Below are 25,533 nucleotides of genomic sequence, written 5' to 3' on the forward strand. Positions count from 1 at the left end.
TGCACTGGATACACAAAGATAACATGTAGCGGGAACTTGCACAATGATATATTGCCTTGTAGGCCATTGGTGTGCTATACAGGTCCAGAGCAGTGATCCCTTGTTGGGGAGTCTAGTCCTTAACCAGTTCCCACCTGGCCTATGGTACAGTGATGGCCAGGCGGGACCGCTCTTGCTCTGGGAGGATGTCATATGACATCCTTGCATTCTTGGTGCTCAGCGAATGGTCCTGAGCTGTGTCGGTCGGACACAACGCATCACCAATCAGGGCAAAGAGCCAATCACAGCTGATCACATGTAAACAAATGCTGGTTATCGGCATTTCCTTTCCTCAGCGCTGTCACTGTCTGAGGAAAGAAAAACTGGCAACTGGCTTTCCTGTGACTGGGACATTTACACCATTAATCAGGGCACTGATCATCGGTGCCCTGATTATTACTGTAGCATATCAGTGCCGCCTCATCAGTGCAGCTTCATCAGTACACATCGCTGAAGAAGAAACATTACTTATCTGCAAAATTTGATTACAGAAACAAAGAAAAAGGGTTTGATTTAATGTTCTTTTTTCTTTGTTTAGCAAAAAAGAACCCAGTGGTGATTTCCACCAAAATAAAGCTCTACCTGTCTCAAAAAAATTATAAAAATTTCATTGGAGTTCATGACTGCATAGTTGTCATACAAAAAGAGACAGCACTGAAAATTGGCCTGGGCAGGAAGGGGGTGAAAGTGCCCGTTATTGAATTGGTTAAAGACCGCTGTAACAATGCCTGCCGTGCTGGGTGAAGGCTGGACCCCCCCAGCATGGAATGGTTAGTGCCCCAGTTTGGTACCTGCTAGTGCCCATATCCCTCTCTATTGAGTGATTGCCTTTTGTATGACTACAGATCACAGAATAGATATTTGCTGTTGCAGAACTACAGATCACAGCAGAATGATTCCTTATGGGACTACAGGTTGCAGAGAGTATTAAAGTAACCACACAATGTTTTCTTATGGGGATGGGAAAATGGCAGGATTAGAAGGGGTCAAATCTCCTGGGGTAACCAAGGTGCTGGTGCTTAGGCACATAGTGCCCTCTTGGTTGACATGGACCGCTGTTCCCAGCAAGGATCCCTGTGTACTTGTCACAGAGTCCTTGTATCTATGTAGCAAATGAATCTAATGTGAGCAATTGCATGATCTTCAATCAGCTGCTGCACCTGCATGGTCTGCATCCGATTTAGATGTTTCCCAATCACCAAAAAGGAAATTTTTGCTGCAAGGGATGCCCAAAATCTGACTTGCATCTTAGTGCAGACTTCTGGGAAAATCAGTGAGTAAATCACACAAGCGGGAAATAACATTTATGGGGGTGTTCTGTACAACATCTGTTTACAGAACACCTCCAGGTAGCCATATTGCATTGCATTTTACAGAAAATCACAGCACTGCAAATTGAAAAGGTACTTTTTAATAACATTCAATTACAATATGACTTATGTTGCAGTTATATACACGATTTGTTTTTAATTTGCTATTTTTTCCCCATGAAAGTGGAATTACCTTTTAACTTTGGGGGGGATTGGCAAATGGATGGGTTTATAATGCAGAATGAACATACTGAAGGGAATTTACTAAGAATGGAACAGACCATAAATGAGGCAGCTGTGCATGGCAATCAGCTTCCAGCTTTCATTTTCAGCTTACTTTGAACAAGCTGAGGTTAGAAGCTGATTGGTTACTATTCACATCTGCTCCAGAACTGATAGATCAGTGTGACAAGTTGTTAAACATTGTCTCTTCAGGCTCACTTTGTATACAGGTTTGTGTACGTGATGGGCCTGCACTTTGTTGTTTACTCTTTGATGACGTTAGACCAGTGTTTCTCAACCTTTTTTCCAGTCTGGGCGCCCTTGAAAAGTATTTTCAGTCACAAGAGACTCCTGTCCAAGACTCAGTTCACGTTACGGTGTCACGGAACGCACGTGAAATCGCGCTCATTCCTGACACGCAGATAAATGATCTTCTCTTTAGGGGTACCCCCATATATTGGCAAATGTTTTTGGTATAATGCAATTTTAAAACAAGGGTCAGGGACAACTTTCCCTGCATTTCTGCGAATAAGGCAGCCCATTGAAATGAATGGGCTGCCCTACACACAGCCACACAGATGTGAACCAAGGGCCTGTTCACCTGTGAGGTTGGAGGGCAGTAAAACCATGCAATTGAGCTGTTTTTACCACCCCCAACTGCTCCCCCTTTAGCAGCTGTAAGTATACCTCCAGGTGAATGGAGTTGAACTACAACCACCCCGCAACTGTGTGCACATTGCACGCAGATGTGGTGTGGTGATTGATGCTGTTTTCTATGGGGTTAAACCAGGTGGTGAGGAGGCAACATATTGCCTCTTTACCACCTATCAAATGCCTCTGAAAAGTGATCTGAGCATGGATTGCTTTTCAGAGGAACAGAAGTCCTTGCTGCTATTACAAACAAGTCCTAAAAGAAGCAGTTCTGAAAGGGCAGTAGGGTGTTGAGATTTAAAGGAAAATACATACACATAAAAACAAATAAACATGAACACACACACGTACGTGTACACAAATACACACATGTATACACATACGTGTACACATGTACACACATACATCTACACATACAGGCACATGTATACAGCATTATGAAAAGTTACAGTACCTTAGCTTCTGTCACACAGCCTGGTACTGCACTCTAGGGGGAAGCAGAGAGCACAGAAGACACTCCCCTTCACTTTGCTGAAGGGTGTGACGGCTCCCAGTGCATCTGGGGATCGGGAGGTCGGGCCCAAGTGACAGCCATTCTATCCACAGTACCCCTGAAGATCTCTGGCGGCACCCTGGTTGAGAGGCTGGGTTTTGTTAAATATTTAGCAGGAAAGTTTTGTGATCTGCTGATCTCAGTATTGTAACCTGGCCATGCCATATGTATATAGGTAGATTGGCTGGATAGTTGTTCCATGACCGACAATGGAATGTCAGAATACCTATGAATAATCATCTGTCAATATTGAGTGCATGCTATTGAAACATACAAGGTTAATTGGTAAGCAGTGCAAAAAGAATTTTGTTGTGCAAAAAGTATGGTAGGATGTTTGAGCAATGCCCTAATCTTCCGGTCTGCATTGCCAGTCCCCTCAACAGCCAGTGGCAGTGCATTTCTTTTGAAAAAGATTTTGTATAAAATAATTTATAATAACTTCCACAAGCCATCCACACTGCCTGCTAAAATGCATTTACTGTTTAATCATGAATCTCACCTAAAGTGCATAATCTAATCACAGTATATTGTCATTATTCCTTTTTTTAAGACTAAAGTTTATACAGTTGGAGTATTAAGCTTGTAAACCTTGGTGCACCTTTTACATTACATTGCAATTTTGCTACTGAATCACTGGAAACATTTTTGTTGCTAGGATCACTATAGTCAGTGAAAGGTCTGTCTTGAAACTCTGTTGCTCAGCTATTTTGTCTTTTTACAGCCTTTTAGCTAGCTTTAGTAATTATGCCTATTATCCAGTGTTCCTGCTAGTATTCATGTCAAACGCGCATTTTAACTACCGAGTCAAGCATTTTAACCAGTTATAAATCTTTGGAGAAATTGAACAGAGAGATTTTTGACAACTGCTAAGTTCTTATATTGAGTTGCTAGGTTAGTAAAGCCCTAGGAAGTGTGTGGTACCTATGGCTGCAAACCGGTAATTTTATCGTGTATCTCTTTCTAGGGTCCTGAAAAACCTCTTTTGATCAGGCAAAGTTGCATGTCTTAATTTTAGTCATCCTATCAATATGCAATCCTTCAAGAGTAGGGTTCTTTAGACTTTCTAAATTAAAGGCCAGTTTACTGTCCTTCAGAATTAAGAGGTGGCCAGCAGACTGTGACCTGTGGAATTAAAAAAGAAAAAAAAAATGCCCAGGCAACAGTGGTCAGTGGGAGTGAAAAATGCCCCGGCAACAGTGGTCAGTGAGTTAAAAAATGAGTGGCTAGTGGGAGAAGGAATAATGCCCATTGTTGGTGTTGGTAAAAGGAATGATGTACCATCATTAGTGTCCATGGAAGTAATAGTGCCACAACAGTGGTGTCAGAGGAAGGAATTGTGCCCAATTTTTGGTGTCAATGAGAAGAAAAGCACCCAATTGTTGGTGTCAGTGGGAGATATAGCATTACCATAATTGGTGTCAGTGAAAAGGATAGTACCCCACCACTGATGTCTGTGAAAAAGGTGTCCAGTAGGAGAATTTGTGCTGTCGGTGGTGTCAGTAAGAGAAATTGCGTAATACAAAAGATATGGTGATGTAAAATGTTGCAAATTATGTCTAACAAGGATTTATTTGACATAATCTGCCAATTGTTGTTATACAGGATTGATATAGCGCCAACAGTTTACACAGCACTTTACAGCATTAGTGCAGGCAGTACACTTAAAATACAAATGAACACAGGAGGATCGAGAGGGCCCTGCTCATTAGAGCTTACAATCAATCCACTAACGATCTCTATGCTGGGTTGAAAAGAGATCTCGTATTTATGGTTTATGAAACACAGTATATTGCCAAAAGTATTGAGATGCCTGCCTTTACACGCAGATGAACGTTAATGACATCCCAGTCTTAGTCCGTAGGGTTCAATACTGAGTAGGCCCGCCCTTTGCAGCTATAACAGCTTCAACTCTTCTGGGAAGGCTGTCCACAAGGTTTAGGAGTGTGTCTATGGGAATGTTTGACCATTCTTCCAGAAGTGCGTTTGTGAAGTCACTGATGTCAGATGAAAAGGCCCAACTTGTAGTCTCCACTCTAATTCATCCCAAAGGTGTTCTGTCAGGTTGAAGTCAGGACTCTGTGCAGGCCAGTCAAGTTCCTCCACCCCAAACTCGCTCATCCATGTCTTTATGGACCTTGCTTTGTGCACTGGTGTGCAGTCATGTTGGACCAGGAAGGGGCCATCCCCAAACTGTTCCCACAAAGTTGGGAGCATGAAAATGTTGAAAATGTCTTGGTATGCTGACACCTTAAGAGTTTCCTTCACTGGAACTAAGGGGCCAAGCCCAACCCCTGGAAAACAACCCCACACCATAATCCCTCCTCCTCCAAACTTTACACTTGGCACAATGCAGTCGGGCAAGTACCGTTCTCCTAGCAACCGCCAAACCCAGACATATCCATCGGATTGCCAGACAGAGAAGTGTGATTTGTGACTCCAGAGAACACGTCTCCACTGCTGTAGGGTCCAGTGGTGGCGTGCTTTACACCGCTGCATCCGACTCTTTGCATTGCACTTGGTGATATATGGCTAGGATGCAGCTGCTCAGACCCCGCTGACCCCCGCTCTGTCACTTTATGTGGCCTACCACTTCATGGCTGAGTTACTGTTGTTCCCAGTTGCTTCCGCTTTGTTATAATACCACTAACCGTTGACCGTGGAATATTTATTAGGAAATTTCATGAATGGACTTATTGTACAGATGGCAACCTATCACAGTACCATTCTTGAATTCACTGAGCTCCTAAGTGACCCATTCTTTCACAAATGTTTGTAGAAGCAGTCTGCATGCCTAGGTGCGTGATTTTCTACACCTGTGGCCATGGAGGTGATTGGAACACCTGAATCCAATGATTTGGAGGGCTGGCCCAATACTTTTGGTACATTTAGTGTATGTTCACTGGTCATCAAGTTAGGTCTATTCTGATACTTGTTGCTGTTGCCTGCAGATCTATGCAATCTATGCAGCTCTAACTACAGCTGCCTCCATTGTTCCCGTAATCTGTGTATAGGAATGAACATTAATGCGCCAAGTTTTTGTATTTTTGCGCTCACCTTTTTAAAGTAAATAAAAAAGAGATGCCAGAGGACGGATTGTGCCTGTGGGTCTCCACTCCTTTAATATCTGTGAGCATTCTTAGTTAAAGGTTAGTTCAGACTTTTTGGCAACTGCGAGTACAAAGTGCATAGCAGTTGTTTTGGATTTTAGTTTCCTTGGTAAGTAATGGAACTATTCTAATTGGTCATGGGCTGATGAATTTTAGACTTTTTCACTCCATAAATTATCTCTTTAGAACCTTCACAAAAATGGATTTTATTAAGCAAGTCCTAGATGAAAAACCTAACACAAATTCTTGTTGATTGTCAGATCATTTGTTTTTATATCACTAGTGTGCCTGCTGTGACAAATGATTTAACGTGCTGCAGTCAAAAGTGCCTGATCCAACATGCTGGGTTTTTGTTTTGTTTTTTCTGAAAAACAGAACAAATGTTGGCACAATACGTATGCACCACTTTGGTTTTTCGATTGGCAGAATGTTTGGTTTTCAACTGGTCTATGGCCAGCATTAATGTTACTATACAGAAAAAAAAACTCTTGAATAAAATTATTTTAGAAACATTTACATAGCAACAATACATTGCTTAGCTAGCCAGTATTATGTAGCGTATTAAATGCTGCAGTTGAGCAAGAGGTTGGAATTCAGGAAGGGTATACTTCTTAAAATGTCTTCAAATGAATTAAAATGTATGAAAGAACTATACAGTTGACACTTGGTGAAAAAAGCAAATTGCTCATACTCAAGCGGAAACATTCAATGCATCTTAATCACATCTAACCTTTGCCTTTTTAACCATTGTTGAAACCATTTTATCCCTGACTTGAAAGTGTTGCTAAACCCACAACAATAAAATCAGTCTGTATATGCAGTAAAGCATGCTTGTTATACTCACTGTGGAACCTAAGGGGTTAATCCTCTGCATTGTGTAAAAAAGCTGTTTGAACCTGACTTCTCTGATCCTCCTGTTTTTCCAGTGCCCCCCTCTTATCTCCTGATAAGACATATGTGTGGAAACACTCTGCACATGCTCAGTTTGGTGTGCATTGTTAGAGAAGTTTTTTGTTTTTCTTGGGAGAGTGCATGTGATCAGCACAGGGCCAATCGGCACTGTCCAGAGGTCAGGGGTTCTGCATCCTTCTAGAGCAGAAAGAAGCTTTATTCAGTGCTCTGCTCAACACTGATAGAAGTGGCAAGACTGCTCTGCTGATGGGAAAAGGTATTTAGCAGTTTATATTTACTAAAATAATTACATTTCCATGTTGTGTGTACTGTGGGAGACCAGATAGAGTGAATGTAGGATCCTGGGTTTAGTAACACTTTAAGCCCCTTTCACAGTATACCCCCAGTTTTCATTTACATTTTTGTAACCCTAAAATAGCAGCAATAACTGCAAACAGTCTGACTTAAACGTAATTTTTACATTTGGTTCCTAATGAATGCTTTAGCGAATTACAAGCTGTGTTTAAACATTATATTTTACAACGTTGATGACCAAGATTAATCCTTTATAAACACATAATCTTGGGTGTGGACCTTGCTTGTATGTATTACTTCCATTCTTGGCTGTCACTAGTTATATTTATATGAGTCATAGCAACACAAATATTTCCTCATGTAAACTATTCTGTAATGGAACAATTTTTTTTATGTAAACCTCCCTATGTAGAAGGCTTATGTTGTCATTTTAGATTTGGATTATTTTGATCACAAATCTGGAGGCTATAGTTAAAAGCTCTGAGTGCTGCATATTGAGTAAATAAAAATCCTCTTCAAGGGTCTATACATTTTTACAGTGCTATTGAATGGGATGACAGACTCATTGGGGTTGATTTACTAAAACTGGAGATTCAAAATCTGGTTTAGTTGTGCATGGTAGCCAATCTGCATCTGACTTCAGCTTGTTTAATTAGGTTTTGACAAAAAGAAAAAAGGCTGACTGCAATATCTGGTGCTGCTTTGCATGGTAACCACTCTCCAATTTTAGTAAATCCACTCCATTGCGTTATGCCATCCATAATCTGTATCATTGGTGTGGGTATTCACACAGACAACTATGGCATCTGTAAAACACTTGGCACCAGCATTTTGTTGCTTGAGTAAACCGAGATTAACAGTTTTCTGAGTCTTGGAACCTTTTGTGTCCCATGTGCTTACTTTATTTTGGGTTAGAGAAAAATGAGCTTGTAGGATCTCTTTAAAGACTAATACTACTAAGCATAGTATGTGGATCTCGCTGAAATATGGTGAACTCTGCATATATTGACTGACTGCTAACCACATGATCATATATATTAGAAACTGGCTATTTCAATAAGGTTTTTGTGATTTACAAATTACCTTCCAATTGAATAAATTTAGCAGTCATGTGTATGACAGATTTTTGCTGGTTGTCTTCCATTGATTACTGTATTGGATTACAGGAAACGACTAAACACACATATGAAATACACATGGATTCAAGCTTATTTGACTGCCAAGAATATGTATTTCCCTCCATCCCACTCTTGAGATTTACAGGACACAGCTGTGCAACACAGTACAGCCCTATCTGACATGATAGGAGACCAGATTTTTCTCTTCTGCAATTAAGTTACGCAGTTAGGTCTTATAACTACCTCAGCCTGTGCACAGACAGTAAAGGTCAGTTCACACCACATGCAGTCCAGTGCATTTTTTTTTTTTTCTGCTTCAAAAATACATTGATAGTAGGTTACATGATTTCCAATGCCATAGTTCACACCAGTGTGGTCAGTTCCAGTGTGTTCCAGTTCCAGAAAAAAAGTAGAACCTGCTGCATTTTTTTTTTCTGCACTGAACCGTATAAAAAAACACACATGTGCTTATTTAAGTTGAAGAAAAAGAGTGGGGGAAAAAAATGAACCAGAAAACATCAAAAATGCATTGGAACACATACAAAAAATGTATCTAAACTGCATTTCAATGCTGTGAACCAGCCCTGAAGGGGAAGCAGCACACTGAGTTAATCTGCTGTCCAGTGGCTTGCAGATTGATACAGTGACTGATCACTTTGATAGCCAGTCAGAGGCTATCACAGCGATCGGGTGACCCAGAATCGGGAGTTCAGTGTCCTGATCTTTATAACAGGACCCAGGGCTTTCAGTGAAACCCTGGTCTCTGTGCTGGTAGCACTCCGTGCAGCTCACTCCCAGTACAAATACAGGTACGCAAATTAGCAGCCCCACAGAAAAAAGCCCAGTTCAGTGGGGCTGGCTGCATATTTGTGTACAGTCGGCATTAAGCAGTTAAAATACTTTTAATGATGTGTTCATTGGGGCATTCATTTTTTTTAATCTGCCTGGGGTTCAGCTTTAAAAATGATCTTCCTTACTATGATGGAATGATATTCATAACTAAACTCTGACATTTGAAATGTACTGTATAGCTCTGTGTCTATATTGGAGTAAACCCAATTTCTTTGCTTTTTTTTTTTTTTTTCCAGGAACAGTATTTTGAAAACCTGTCAAGAAGAAAAGTAGTCATGGAGAAGCATGCAAACCAAAGAAAACTTCGTGTATGCGTGGCCACCTGCAACAGGGCCGATTACTCCAAGTTGGCTCCTATTATGTTTGGTATTAAAGCAGAACCAGAACACTTTGAGCTGAGCGTAGTGGTTATAGGTTCTCACCTGATTGATGACTATGGGTAAGGGCAATGTTTATAAAATCAGTCTCCTCTCCTAATAATGTTTTCCTTAACTACGAGACAGTGAGGACTGCTGGAAGTCTGAGCCAAAAACACTTGTCATTGTATTTTAGAATGGTAAACAGGGCAAGTTTGGTAAATGTGATGTTGGTGATGACTAGCCTGGCCTCCTTCCTTTTAGACTCAGATACCTTGCTGTGAAGCCTTAAATAAAATTTGACTGCCTGTCTCTCCAGATAAACATTGAGTTTCAAAAATGCAATATCACTGTCCATTTATCTCTGCTGTCTAGGAATACCTACCGTATGATTGAGCAGGATGATTTTGATATACAAGCAAGACTTCATACAATTGTGAGGGGGGAGGATGAAGCTGCCATGGTGGAATCAGTAGGACTTGCTTTGGTGAAACTGCCAGATGTATTAAACCGACTTAAACCAGACATAATAGTTGTCCATGGAGATCGATTTGATGCCTTGGCATTGGCAACAACTGCAGCATTGATGAACATACGAATCCTTCACATAGAGGGAGGTGAAGTCAGTGGGACCATAGATGACTCAATCAGACATTCCATCACTAAATTAGCCCATTACCACGTGTGCTGCACACGGAGTGCAGAACAGCATCTCATCGCTATGTGCGAGGACCATGACCGCATCCTCCTGGCAGGGTGCCCCTCTTATGACAAGCTTCTTAATGTGAAAAACAAGGACTATATGAGTGTTATCAAGATGTGGCTTGGTATGTGTTTTTCGGCAATAAAAGCTTCACCGTAGTGCTGGATATTTATTGCTTTTAGTGAAAGTATAGCTTGCTACCTAATTTCCATGAATGTCTGGTATTTACTAATATTTAGGGTTTTATTAAGTAGTGGAGAGCTTTTGCGCAGTGGCATTTAGTAAATAGAAAATGGCTTTCCTGGGTTTAAATGGTATATAACCCTAACAGAAATGTAATAAATTGCAGCTTGCTAGTCCTTACATGTGTTGGCTGCATTACTAGGATTTTATCTTTAACAGGTGATAATGCCAGTAACACTTCTGTCCTAGAGTGATAACCCACAATTACTTTACAGAATCTAGGGAGCAGGAGCCTCCTTCCTCATCTCCATAATCGGGGGGGGTTCTGTATTGTAACTCACTTCATGATACCATTGGTTAACATAAGACTTCAGGGTGGACAGGGCAGCCCTGGATATCAAACCGGTATTTTTTGCACTTATAAAGTAATATAACCGTACACTATTTTAATGTTATATTTGACCAAAAGGGAGGTAGATGTTATGGTTTACATAAACTTTAACTACACCAACCCAGTAAAAGTGGGTATCTTATTGGTGTGGTGATCCTCTTTAGTAAGACACCATGTAAAAACCAATGAAGAAATCTGTTTTCATTGTTAATGGAAGACAAACTCTATTGTCCATAACTGGTCGTGTGTGTATGTCTTTTGTCGTCGACCATTTGGCCCCCAAGGAATTGCCATGATTCCAAATCGCACTGCAATCCTGGCAAAACACACCACGGGTTTTTCTGTGACATTAATTTTTAATGGCACATAAAATGCAGTGCAGTTTTGCCACGATTATCGCGCGAAGCTTTTCGTCCAAGAAGGAACAGAAGCTTCTTTTGGGCGACAAACTTGTACAATGCGGTTTGCCACGTGACACTCACTGCAAAACTGCACCATGTTTTAGGTGCCATTTAAAATGAATGACACACAAACACGTATGGTGTGTTTTGCCAGCATTGCAGTGTGATTTGGAATTGGTGATTTCAGTATGTGATCCCAAATCACTAGATGCGAGTGGGTCCTAAGTGACTCCAATTGCTGTGTTGTAGATCAGCTCAGTAGATGTCTGCATGGAGTTCCACAACACTAAGGATCACAAAGTTAGAATGAGCTACTGGAAGTACTGTGCAACCAGGGAATTGAAGTAGAAAGTTAGAACAGAAATGTCGCCTTTTCTAGTTCCTTAACTTGCACTTTGTAATGTTTAGAAATACTGGCAGGAGATATTTAAAAGTAATCAGTAATTATTTTTTTTTTTATCCTGTTAATTGCTCAACATCACACATGTTGACATTGACAATTTACACTTTTTTTTAATAGGTGATGATGTGAAACCTGGTGATTACACTGTAGCACTTCAGCATCCAGTGACCACAGACATCAAGCATTCAGTTAAGATGTTTGAATTTACACTAGATGCACTTATCTCATTCAACAAGCGAACCTTGGTGCTGTTCCCAAATATTGATGCAGGTAATTTTGTGTGGAGGTGTATATGAACTTTTACTTTTTACAGCTGAGATTTTCAGACTTCGTCTGTTTGTTCTATGTTGGGGGCCTAGTTTACTGTAGAAAAAATTTGTCATTGTGTTGCAGTGGATTAATGATTTTCTGTGCCTTACAGGAAGTAAAGAAATGGTGAGAGTGATGAGGAAGAAAGGTGTGGAGCACCATCCCAACTTCAGAGCAGTGAAGCATGTCCCATTTGAGCAGTTTATACAATTAGTTGCTCATGCAGGATGCATGATTGGGAACAGCAGTTGTGGTGTGCGAGAGGCTGGAGCTTTTGGAACACCGGTCATCAATTTAGGCACACGTCAGACAGGAAGAGAAACGGGTAAATGTCTTTCAACTACACACACATTCTGCTATGTTAAAAGGCTGTATATTACAGATAAATGTCTATAAATACAGCACACAGTACAAGTCTACATTTCATTTGTCAAGCATGAAATATTGAGACTTTTCTACTCTTGTCTTGAAACCACTGATCATTTTATAATTTTTTTTTTTTATACTCATCAGGTGAGAATGTTCTGCATGTTCGAGATGCGGACACAGAGAATAAAATAATTCACGCACTTCAACTTCAGTTTGGAAAACGTTATCCATGGTAGGTTTAATGTCTCTAACCTATATATTGATTGGACTCTAGGGTCCTGGCTTTCTATATCTTTTGGCAACTTAAAGTGACACTAAACGTTATCTTTATTCTCCATAAATAATCCATACACATTCACTACTCAGTGGACCTGTAATCCATTTTTCATAAAAATTTTCTGTGTTTTTATGCCTCTTTGTAACATCTTCCTTGAGCTCGTAGACCTTACTTTTCCCCCCACTTTAATTTGTCTGGCACTAGTGGTGCACGTTAGTTGTGGCCATGTGCACTGCTCTGTGCAAACTACAAAACCCAAAGTCCATCTTGGGAGTAAGCAAGAGAGAGTGGCTACATTCATACATACAGTGGGACCATGGAAAATAGTCCTGACTAACGACACCACAAAACAACTTATTCATTCCTTGGTTATTTCATGCCTTGACTACTCCCTCACTGGCCTTACCCTTACACAGGCTATTCCCGCCCCCCCTCTTTAGTCCCCTTTATGATTGCTGCTGCTAGACTAATACACCTTACTAACTGATCCGTGACTGTTGCCAATCTCTTCACTGGCTTCACCTACCCCATCGTATGAAATTCAAAATACGAACCACAGCATACAAGGCCATCTACAACATCGCCCCCTAGCTACATCCCCTCCTGCTCTCCAGCTCCCTTGTTAACTCTTCCCACGCTTGCCTCCAGGACTTCTCCAGAGCCTTTCCCTTCCTTAGGAACTCCGTGCCCCAGTATGTCCAGTCAGCTCCTACCCTGTCCGCCTATATGTGATCCTTGAAAAATCATTTATTCAGGGAAGCCTACCCCACATATATATATATATATATTTATTTTATTTTTTTTACTAGTAATGGTGGCAATAAGCGACTTATAGCGGGACTGCGGCTGGCATTCTGACACTGGGGGGGGGCTGACTTGGTGTCACTGACATCCCCAGTGACACCAATATAGTGATCAGTGTTAAAAAAAACACTGACACTGCACTAAAGGAGCTGGGCAGGAAGGGGTTAACATGAGAGGCGATCAAAGGGTTAACTGTGTGCTGGGTGTGTTTGTGCTTCACTGTAAGCACACTGCTTTATATCGCTGTACTGTGCACTGCCATGCAAAGCAGTGTGCACAAGCTGACAGGGAGGAGAACTGTTTTGTTTACAAACAGTTCTCCTCCTCATCGGAGATCCTCGGCAATCACCGGGTGCTGGGACCTGGTGATTGACAGCCACAGCTGCGAATGGCAGCGCAGTCAGGGCGCACGTGCGCTTTGCACGCGCCCCCTACCCGGAAATGCAAAGTCGTGTGTGTATGTATATGTGTGTATATATGTATATGTGTGTGTGTGTGTGTGTATATATATATGTGTGTGTGTGTGTGTATATATATATATATATATATATATATATATATATATATATATATATATATATATATTTTTATATATATATAAAAATGTGATTTTGTGCACCCGTGCCACCCTGTAGCAGTATTTCTGCTATAGGGGCAGACGGGAAGTGGTTAAGGATTGAGTTTTCCGCAATAGAGTTCAAAGCAATCCCATACCTTTTTTTAAAAACACTCTTCCTACCATATTGTCCATTATTTACAATACAGTACGCAAAAATGCTTGTATTAACAATAACACCTCTTATAGCTGTAGCACTGGAGTTTCCAAGAGCTACAGCAAGCCAGTTTGTTTTTTTTTTAGTCCAACCACATCTTTACCTGTGTGATAATACTGGGCACACTGAACTTTTTTTCATATATTTTTTGCTTTGTACAGCTCCAAAATTTATGGTGATGGAAATTCAGTACCGAGAATCGTGAAGTTTCTCAAATCAATAGGTTTATCAGAGCCTCTGCAGAAGAAGTTCTGCTTTCCTCCAGTTAAGGAGAGTATCTCTCAAGATATAGATCACATCTTGGAAACACTAAGTGCCTTGGCTGTTGACTTGGGAGGAACAAATCTCAGGATAGCGATTGTCAGTATGAAGGTATGTGTATGTCATGGCATTAATTATGAATGTTGCTCAGAGCTGCTGTTAATTGTTTGTGTAAATTAGGTATTATACTTTTGGTGAGTAGGTTTTTTGTGTTTTATTACCTAGTTCTGTTCGAGTATGTGACTTTCTGAATATTTCATTTAGAAGAGTGATATCGTGTGTGTGTGTGTGTGTGTGTTTTATAATGCATTTATTTTCAGAAGCCACATTGCACAGTACTTAGTAGCTATGACCTAAACTGTGGTCTGTTGCTGGCTATATTTTCAGTTCAGAAGCCCAGCGCATTGTAATTTTGCATTTTGAAATGGCAAAGACCTCCTGCAAAGCCAAGCACACACGTACATATTAAGGAAATTTTATTTGTAGGGAATAATATAGAAAATGCTTACATAATCACTAGGCATCCCAGAGTTGTTTTTTCTTTGATCAAGTCCCAGTCCAGCCACCAGAAGCTAGGAACAGGTCAGGGCGCACCACAAAAAAAAAAAAAAAGATTTTCAGCCACAAGAAAAACTATTACCAGCCAAAGGCAAGGACCGCATAACCACAGTGCCTCCCAGTGGCAGGAGTGCAAAGAGAAAACAATCATACTCACTATGAAATAGAAAGTTATGCTAAACAGATGCATAGAATAGAAACGTAATCCTATTACATTTGTAATTCTGTATAATTATATAGAATATACAGTATATAAATAGAATGGAAATATGTACTGAATATGTAGTACACATGGGCAGGGGCCTTTATTTAAAGGAAATAGCATCACCAGTTGATATCATGTAGGCAATATATCCATATGAGTTCCAGTAGCGGCCATTTTAATTTTTTTATTTTTATCCTATACAATATCTAGCAATTTATTACTGTATTGAATCAAACGACTGGATTGATGCTTTAAATTAGGTGATTTACTACTGTAATCAATTACCTATGTTGCAGCTGGATGATATGGACATGTTTCAGCATTTTCTAGTTCAGGAAAGTTTTACCCCCTGCATGACCAGGGCATTTTTTGCTATTCGTCACTGCTCTCTGGCAATTGCACGGTCATGCAACACTGTATTCTAATGAAGATTATATAATATTTTTCACACAAATAGCGCCTTCTTTTGGTGGTATTTGATCACCATTGTGTTTTTTTTATTATGTAAAAAAAACAATATTTACTTTCTGCCATGAAACATATCCAATAAAAAAAAATCAAATTTCTTTATAAATTTAAGCCAAAATGTATTCTCCTACATGTCTTTGGGAAAAATCCCAATAAGTGTATAATGATTAGTTTGTGTGAAAGTTATAGTGCCTGCAAACTATGGTTTATATATTCTGGAAGTTTTATTTATTTTTACTAATAATCTTAATGGCGGTGATCAGTGACTTATAGTGGGACTGTGAGTAATCTGACCCTGACGCTGGGTCGGAACTGACATAACTGACCAGTGACACCTAATACAGTGATCAGTGCTAATATTATACACTGCTACTGTACTAATGGGAAGGGGTTAATATCTAGGGGCAATCAAAGGGTTAACTGTGACTAGTAATGTGTGCTGCTTTTTTTTTTTTTCTTTTTTTTTTTAACAATGTTAATGTATTGTTTTTTGTCTCTTCTTTGCAGGGAGATAAAACAACACACTGTACTCCTGTGTACAGAACCCTGTGTTCTTAGTAAACACATTCATTCAGTAAATCATTCGCTAAGCCGATCAGCAGGTCCCATCTATTAATCATTGGCCAGGATCTGCTGACTGACTTGTGCTGTAGCAAATGACAGATCAGTATGTGGAAATGCTGAATCACATATATTGTATTCTATGCGTTTCACAGACAGTCCACTATTTCAGGACAATGACCATGTCTTAGAATGAGTAAGAATATATTCAAAAGCATTATACATCTAGGATGAGAGAAAATAAATTAACATGCACATAACATACAAAGCCTAATAACATAGGATATGCTATGTGATTGTTTGTTTATTTTTTTTCTCATCCTAGAAATAAAGTTTTGGAATGTATTCTTGCACATCTTAAAGAAACTTATTGTCTGTGAAGTTTGTGGATGAATACATGTAGGCAATATGTGTTTTTCATGTGATTTTAAGGCTGTGATAGTTTTTTTGATGATTATTAATAAGAATTATTTGTAATAAATATTGTTTGAGACATTTTTGTCTCATGTCTAGTGGTAATCTTTAAATTCCCGTTATTTTTTTGCTTATACATCTAACACCCCCTTCCCCCAAGACTGGCAGTGCTGTTGTCTAAAGATACTCCTGTGCTCCTTCATCTAGAGTGGGGGCACTCTAATACAGGAGGTGTGTTACTGGCCAGATCACCAGGTGAAAACAGAGGGAAAAAAACTAATGCAGCCCCTACATCTGATTGGTAAGCTGCAGTATATTACATTTTGGGTTTAATACAACTTTACACGTCACTTAGATCATAAAACAAGCTATCCAAATGCTGTCACAGAAAATCTGTTTTGCATTGTTGTGTATATGATAACATTTTTTTTTTTTTTTTTTCCAGGGTGAGATAATTAAGAAATATGCACAGCCCAATCCTAAAACATACGAGGATAGAATTGAGTTAATTTTAAAGATGTGTGTCGAAGCAGCTTCAGAAGCCGTCACACTGAACTGCAGAATACTAGGAGTGGGTACGTACTTGCACTATTTTCTTTAAATGCATGTTACTCCTAGATTGTAAGCTCCAAGGAGCAGGGCCCTCCTTTCCCTCTTGTATTGTTGCTGTATTGTCTCCCGTTATATTGTAAAGCGCTGAGCAAACTGTTGGTGCTATACAAATCCTGTATTATAATAATAATGTTACAAACTATTATTTTACAAATACGACCTACAAAACCAGAATAAACTGTCTCTGGGAAAAACAATGCAATTTTTTTCTGCTTAAATAGAGAATATAGAATAATGTATCCTATCCAAGCACACTGCAAACACAAATTATCTTTGTAGTAATGGCTCTAATTTAGTTGCATGTGAGCATGAAGAAAATAAATAAAATATATATATAATATAATTGGCAGTACATGAATAGTTTACCTTCTCAAGCAAGGTTGGGTTTGGTGGTGTTTATTTTGTGTAATTTATTTGCAAAGTAAATTGTGACTTATGGAACATAGAATTTTCATGGTTATGACTCAGGTTAGTTGCATGTGAGTTAGTTGCAACAGATACTGGGTACTTGGCAGTACATGATTCGTTTACAGTCTCAAACAAGGATGGGCTTGGTGGTGTTTGAGCATGCTTTATTTGCAGAGTGAACTGTGACTGTGGGACATCTGGTCTTTTTTGACGTAGTTTTATTTGCATAACTTATACTATGTGCAATAAAAATATAAACCTGCTCCAAAGGTTATTTACTTTGATGGAAAATCTTGTCCCTGTAAAATTTTAATGTCACATATTTACAGACAAGCAATAAGACCCTTGTTTGTTTTGTGCAGTGTTGCCATTTAAAGAACTAGTTTACGTTTGTTGCTAATGCTTTTTATGATTTCCTTGCTATAGTTTCACTGTAAAAGGATGATTGTGTGTGTTTTCAGACTTTGAAAGACACTATATAAAGGTGATGTGCAGACTTTTCTTGTCTTTTTATCCATTATTACAGTTATAAGATTATATTGTTATTTCATACAGGTATTTCAACAGGTGGACGTGTAAACCCTCATGAAGGTGTTGTACTTCATTCCACAAAACTGATTCAAGAATGGAGCTCTGTTGATCTGCGAACCCCTTTGTCAGATACACTGCATCTTCCAGTGTGGGTAGATAATGATGGCAACTGTGCTGCATTGGCAGAAAGAAAGTTTGGCCAAGGCAAAGGAGTAGAAGATTTTGTGTCCATCGTTACTGGAACAGGTATTTGTTTAGCAATATTTATTGTCCATTAAATTGATTTTGCAACTGTAATCATTTATTTATTTTTTCAGTAAGCGATTGCTCTTAAGTACTACACCTGAGGTTCTCTAAAAAAAAATCTGTTTTGCCTTGGTCATGAGAAAGTATGGCAATTTAGAAATGGGCCAGACCACAAGCTTCCAGGGATACTCAAATCCTTTTTTCACATGCATAATGTAGGTCCCTGAGCCTTGAGGCCCAATTCGCACTTGCCTGCACTCTAAATCGGGCAGAAGTCTGTTTTGTGCGACAGTTGTGTGACATATAGCATTACGATGTGTTTTATTGCCTCACGCAGCTTTTTTTTTTTTTTTTTTCCTTTCTTTCATTGTAAAGTTTGTGAAGTGTACAAAGTAAAATTTCACTCATGTCACCACCTAGCAGCTCTGACATGCTGCATAATATCGCACCTCACTGCACCTGCGGGCTGTGTTGCAATAAGAACAGGGCACATAGCAAACCGTTTTCTTTGAACCCCAACTGTGACTGGAGTTTTTCCAGTACAGAAAAACACCAGCCACTGCTCTAGTGTGAACAGGCCCTTATTGTTGTACAAAGAAGCTACAGTTTCTGCTGTGGTCAACACATATTGATTTATTATTCAGAAATGCTATATGTAAAGTGGTTGTAAAGGCTAATGGCTTTTTTATCGTAATGCATTATCTGTGTTAAGGTAAAAATCCTTCTTTATGCATTTCTCCCTCCACAGCCCCCTTTATACTTACCTGCGCCCAATCTCAATCAAGTGCTGTGTATGAGAGCAGCAGCTATGTCCCACCTCATAGGCGCAGAGACATTTGGCTCCTGCTGCTGTCAGTAACAGCCAGTGACGAGGGCAGGGCTGAGCCGTGCTCTGTGTGTCTATGAACGCACAGATCTGGCTGGGAAGCAAGCCCGCACGAGTGTCCCCCATAGCAAGCAGCTTGCTAAGTAAGGCACTCGGTAGAGGAGAGGAACCTGGAGCAGTGGCAAGGGTCCTGAAAAGAGGAGGCTTGAGGCTGCTCTGTGCAAACCATTAAACAGAACTGGTAAGTATGCCATTTTTTTTTATTTTTTAAAAATGTGCCTTTACAATCACTATTATTATTATTATTGCTTAGGGAGACTTTTGCCAAGACTATGTATATTACTTTTCTTTCTTTTATAGTGCTTTAAGTCCCTCTCTTGCAAAATATAATGCAATCTATTTCTGATTTGTTCGGTAACATATCTGCTACTAATTATTCTGACAGTTCATTTGTTTTCAGATGGTTTTTACTATTGTACTATGTTTTATGATTTTTTCAGGTATTGGAGGAGGAGTGATTCATCATAATGAACTTGTACATGGAAGTTCATATTGTGCTGGTGAGCTGGGTCACATCATGGTGTCATTTGATGGACCAGAGTGTATGTGTGGGAGCCGTGGCTGCATAGAAGCATATGCTTCAGGAATTTCCCTGCAGAGAGAAGCAAAGAAGCTGCATGACGGTACATCCACTTCTATAGTAACCTTTCTAAAGCCTCATGTACCTGTTTTTAAACTTGTAAAAATTTACAATGTGGTGCAGTTTCATTTTAAACTCCTGTCTAAGAGCAAATGCCACATAATGTACATTACTCAGCCAGAAAGCATCTACTGTTTCCATCTCTGATTAGGTGTCACTTTGTTGCTGGGGCCTGATATTTCTTGATGCGTAATACCTGCCCACTTCCATTCCACGGAGTCCATTAAGACTGGGCAGTGGAATACCAGTTGGACAGCGCTTGTAGTCAGGGCCCAGTAACATGACAATGAATCAAGAGGGGCACAGAAGAGGCTTCTTCTGTGTCTAATGGCCAAAACACGACAAAAGGATTCCCAGAGTTCAGTGGCCTATCCATTGAGGTCACAGAAGTATCAGTCTGCTTTTAGACACTGCTTTCTCTGATGGATACTTTAGATTAATCCATCTGATAAAGGTTGGGTCCTTCAAATGTGTGAATATTATGTACAAAGGAGCAAACCGCTCTACCTGCTAGATAAAAATAAATAAAAAATACACCTGATTTTTCAAAAATTTAAATGTTTTAGTCCTGACAACAATACAAATATGTGCAGAAACACTACATTCAGTTTAAAATGTAGTTTCACTTCAAATTAGAATTGTCAGGCTTTTATCTTATTATTTTTTTTTCTTTTAAAGCACTTTGTATGTATGAACTGGCATTAAAGTTGTGATGTTGGGGGTGGATGTTTTGGTTTACATAAATCAGTGGTTGTAAAAACATGGTATATAGCCTGAAAGTTCCCCTATGTAAATATAAATCTGCAGTACTTCTTGATAGCTGTACGTGGTGCTGGTGTTTTTGCTTTCTGCCATTAAACAAAAATAACAATTCACTGTACACTGTACAATATTGCATCCGATTTGATGCTTTATAGCAAGATGTCGTGTGATGACATGAAGCCACTAGCTAGCAGAACAATTTGTTCTCTATAGTTGGAACACGTGCAATTTTTAATGTCATAGAAGTGATGCAGATGCTTTGTTTGAAATGTTTTGCAAATGAGTCGATGGGCAACAAATAAAAAGGCTTTCCAGCATAACATTAAGGACCTATGCATATTTGTCCATTTTCATGCTGAAAACAAAGCATTTCAAATAGAAATCTTTTTTTTGTTTTTTTGTGGTTTTCCCTTTTTTGTTTTATGTGACTGGTTCATATCTCCATACTGCAGTTTAGTATTAAACTGGTGCCACGCACATAACTGTATTATTACAGTTCAAAACTCCCCATGTAGTTCATCCCTGATGTTAATGACTAACTACAACCCCAATTCCAAAACGCTGTGTAAAATCTTAATAAAAACAGAATGCAATAGTTTTGTAAATCTCATAAACACATATTTTATTCACAATAGGAAATATATAAAATTTAAGTGATACTAAAGGTTCAGATTTTTTTAAAATAATAAACATGTTATACCTACCTGCTGTGTGCAATGATTTTGCCCTGATCCTCCTTCTCAGGTCCCTCTGCCTGCGCTCTTGGAACTTCCCCCATGCTGAATGCACCCAATGCTTGCTCTGGGGTAACTCGTGCATGCTAGCTCCCCAGCTGCCTGTGTGTACATAAGACACACATAAAATGACTTGGGGGGCAGGCGCATGAGAGCAGCGGCTCTCCTAGGTTTCTCGCTGGCTGTGATTGACATGGCTCCTGCTGCTGTCCCTCAGCAAATGAGGGAGAGACCCAGGAGAGCCGCTGCTTTCATGAACCTCACTGGATCAGGGTAAGGTGAGTATAAGGGGGGTTGAGGGAGCTGCACACAGTTTTTTTACCTTTATGCATAGAATGCATGAAGGTACAAAAAACCTTTAGCCTTTAGAACCACTTGACCTCTGGAAGGTTTTAACCCTCTTCATTACCAGTGCTTTTTTTTTTTTTGCTATTCGGCACTGTGCTACTTTAACTGGCACTTGCTCGGTCATGCAACACTGTACCTAAAAAAAGAAATTTTTGTCATTTTTTTTTTTCAAACAAATAGAGCTTTCTTTTGTTGGCATTTGTTTTATATAAATTAAATACAGAAAATTTAGAGAAAACACTTCTTATAGCGTCTTGAATTTGATCAGTCCTGATGTACTGATGACCTATCACACTTTTTCAGGTCCTAAAATGCAAGAATGGTATAAATACCCCCCAGTCAAAGATATTTTAGTAAGAAGCATGGCAAGCTTTTTTGAAGTCACAAGTTTTTTCACAATTGTTTGTTGCAGTACAGCATCATCATATGATTGGTGTGACGGTGATCAGGGATACTGACTGGTGACAAGTTGGGGGGGAATAGTTTTTTTTTTTTTTTTGTTTTTGTTTTTTTGGGGTTTTTTTCTGACATCCTGTCATCAGAGTAGTTCTGTGTTACCATAGTGATGGCCCAGTACTATGCACTGCAATCCGCTGTGTCCGATGGACACAGCCGTTGCAGAGCGCATCGCCCTTGGGGGACGCATATGTGGACCACGGCGTACTGGTACATCGCAGTGCCTGTAAAAGCCAAAAACCAGCAGTAAAATTACTGTTGGCTGGTCGGCAAGTGGTTAAACTGAGAAAATGTAACACTATAAGTGATAAAAAGAGGGTCATTTTGAAATTGGCAGCAACACGTCAGGTTCATTGGCAACAGGTCACTAGCCTTGACTGGGTACAAAAAGGGCAAAGAGTCAGGGTGTCTCAGAAGTAAAGATGGGCAGAGCTTCACTAATCGGTAAAAAGCTGAGTCTAAAATTGTCAAACAATTTCAGAATAATGTTCCTCAATGTAAAATTGCAAAGACTTTAAATATATCATCACCTACAGTACATAATAACAAAAGATTTGAAGAATCTGAAGAAATCTGTTGGCAAGGGACAAGGCCAAAACGCAGTACTGGATGTCCGTAATCTTTGGGCCCTAATACGGCACTGCATTAAAAAAAAAAAAAAAACATGGTTCTGTGATGGACATCACTGCATGGGCTCAGGAATACTTCCATAAGTTGCTGTTTTTGAACATAATTTGCTGTGCTATCCAAAAATGCAAGGTAACGCTCTATCATGCAAAGAATAAGCCATATCTGAACATGTTCCAGAAATGTCTTGTCTTCTCTGGGCCAAAGCTCATTTAAAATGGTCTGTTGCAAAGTAGAAAACTGTTCTGCAGTGAGACAAGTTGAAATCTGACATTTTTTGGCAGCCATGGGTGCCACGTCCTCCGCATTAAAGAGGAGAAGGACCTTCCGGATTGTTATAAGCGCTCTGTTCACATGCCTTCCTCTCTGATGGTATGAGGGTGCATTAATTTGTGTGGAATGGGCAGCTTGCACATCTGGAAAGGCACCATCGATGCTGAAAGCTGTATCCAGGTTTTAGAGCAGCATATGCTCAGGCAAGAATGGGACAGCATTTTTATTCCAAAACGCTAGAAGCTGGTCTCCCCAATTCCCAGATGTTTACAGACTGTTTAAAAAAAAAAAAAAAGGGGGGGGGGTATACATTGTTTGTTTTGTTTTTTGTAAATTTGTTGTAAATTTTCAGTTAAGACCAGGAGGACAGTTGACATAATTACACTTGTCAGGTTTAGCAATTATCATTCTTCTAAGTTTTTTTTTTTTTAAATCGCTCGCCACATATGAATTGGTCACTTCTGCAAGATACTTGCAATTTAAAGTCTTGCTTTATTATAATACGTAATAGGATCTGTTACCTGTATTGAAATAGATCAGCCTTTCTCAACCTTTTAACTTGGATGAAACCTTGAAAAACCATTTTTGGTCTTTGGGAACCCATGCTAATAATTACAGTATCTACAGCTCACTGTACAATAGTGGGTGGGTCAGTCAGGAAAATGTTCCTTGCATTGATGGTCAGTGGGGAGAATTCCTCTGTCTGACCGTTAAAAAGATCATTGATGTCAGTGGGAACTTATCTAAGACAAAAATTGCTCCTTGCTCAAGGAACTCCCAGCAACCTCTGAAGGAACCCTAGGGTTTCATGGAATTCTGGCTGAGAGAGGCTGAATTAGATCCTCACAATGACCTTTTCATTTTGGAAGTGACAAACCTTAATCAGTTATGTTTAGTGTTTAGTCGAAGTATATCAGCAACGTCGTCCTTTTTTTTTTTTTTTCTTTTTTTTTTTGTTTTTGTTTAAATGCAGCACTAGTTTGTACTGTATTATGCTATGCTTCACTACTTATCATTGCACGCAAAATAAATTATTTTCTTTTTTTTTTTTTTTATTCTACACAGAGGACTCTCTTTTAGTAGAAGGCATGTCCTTGAAGAATGCTGAATCTGTTACAGCCATTCATCTTATTCAAGCAGCGAAGCTTGGCAACATTAAAGCCAGCAATATTCTCAAAACAGGTACTAACCGTTATCAGTTTAGTCTTATTTTGGGTATTAATATTTAATTAGCTTTCCCAAGTGTAGTATACAAGGGTTGTAAATAATGGGAATCTGTAGAAATGTGGCTATATTACCAAACTACTAGCCCAGTACACTTTTGTTGAATTGTAACTGATCTGCTGAAAAATGACAAAGGATCCAGCTTGAAGCAATGGTACTATGTAGTGGTGCACCGAAATGAAAATTGTTGAACCAAAACAGAAAATTCAGGATGCACTGGACCATAGCAAAAATGGACAGTTTTAAAAAAAAATAAATTGTATTATATTTGACTTTTTAAATAAGATTATGAATTTAAATGAAAATGAATTTTCAGCACCTTTCGGCCAATAGGCTGCTTTCACACTGAGCAGTTTTTGCAGCGCTTTTGTGTTTAAAAAAAAAAAAAAAGTACAAGAAAAGCTCAAGAAAAATGCATCCCTTTAAATTCAATGTATGTCTTCACACTGGTCTGTTGTGCTTCCCTTGCAGTGCTAAAAATCCTGCTTGCCACATTTTTGGTGCATATTTGGGAAGTTAAAAAAAACACACATCTCCCCATTTAGGCCAGTTTCACACCAATGTGTTTTTAGAGCTTTTTGGAGAAACGCACTACAATCTATTTAACATTTCGGCCGTTCATATATCGGTGAATCCCCAGTACTATGCATATACCATGCCTGGCAATTCCTCTGGAAGCTGGAGATCACTGTAGAAGGCAAGACAGTAGGCAATGATCTCCATAGGCTTCTGGGTTCCCTGCTGTGCAGGAGCACTGCTGCTTTCTTGAACACAGGAGGTTGCCTACTCTGCATGGGCGCCATTCAAAACACTCTTTGCATTTGCTCAGAGAATGCAAAGCATTCTCTAAATGGACGAGGGGGAGATAATGACATCCCCATTCCAGGTCTTCCAATCAGAAAATGCTTTGCAATCTCTCAATGACATCTGTGCCAAGCAGGTGATCTTCTGTGTTCACAGTGCAGCAGGGCTGCCGCTTGGCACGGGACCCAGAAGCTAGTGTAGATCGCTATAGTAGTAGTGCCTTCTACAGTGATTTCCAGCTTCCAGGGGGATTGGTCAGGAATGGCATATGTATCCCAAGCTAGACCAGTGAAACGATGTAAAATTATGCATACCTCTTATTTTAAATTGAGAAGGGCCTCCTATGATTTTTTTGCATGTGCCCTGCCTACTGTGATGTAAAATAATTAGACAAAGTTAAATCATTTCAAAACTTTTTCCACCTTTTAATGTAACCTATAAAATGTACAACTCCATTGAAGAACAAACCGAAACCTTTAAGGGTGGGA

General features: G+C 39.5%; 1 protein-coding gene across 3 annotated transcripts in view; it reads left to right on the plus strand.

The window, feature by feature from the left end:
- Positions 1-25,533, plus strand: part of GNE (glucosamine (UDP-N-acetyl)-2-epimerase/N-acetylmannosamine kinase) — a 69,530-nt gene that overhangs the window by 37,295 nt on the left and 6,702 nt on the right. For all 3 annotated transcript variants that reach the window (XM_089670881.1, XM_089670883.1, XM_089670882.1), the window contains 10 exons: positions 9,295-9,497; positions 9,790-10,241; positions 11,613-11,765; positions 11,917-12,129; positions 12,318-12,405; positions 14,189-14,399; positions 16,940-17,069; positions 18,070-18,291; positions 19,618-19,800; positions 24,083-24,199. In XM_089670881.1, coding sequence (XP_089527007.1) covers positions 9,295-9,497; positions 9,790-10,241; positions 11,613-11,765; positions 11,917-12,129; positions 12,318-12,405; positions 14,189-14,399; positions 16,940-17,069; positions 18,070-18,291; positions 19,618-19,800; positions 24,083-24,199 — 1,972 coding nt within the window. The remainder of the gene's footprint in view (positions 1-9,294; positions 9,498-9,789; positions 10,242-11,612; positions 11,766-11,916; positions 12,130-12,317; positions 12,406-14,188; positions 14,400-16,939; positions 17,070-18,069; positions 18,292-19,617; positions 19,801-24,082; positions 24,200-25,533) is intronic.

This window comes from Staurois parvus, unplaced genomic scaffold (assembly GCF_062004578.1).
Source record: "Staurois parvus isolate SC_StPar_1 unplaced genomic scaffold, SC_StPar_1.0 ptg000096l, whole genome shotgun sequence".
Classification (NCBI taxonomy): domain Eukaryota; kingdom Metazoa; phylum Chordata; class Amphibia; order Anura; family Ranidae; genus Staurois; species Staurois parvus.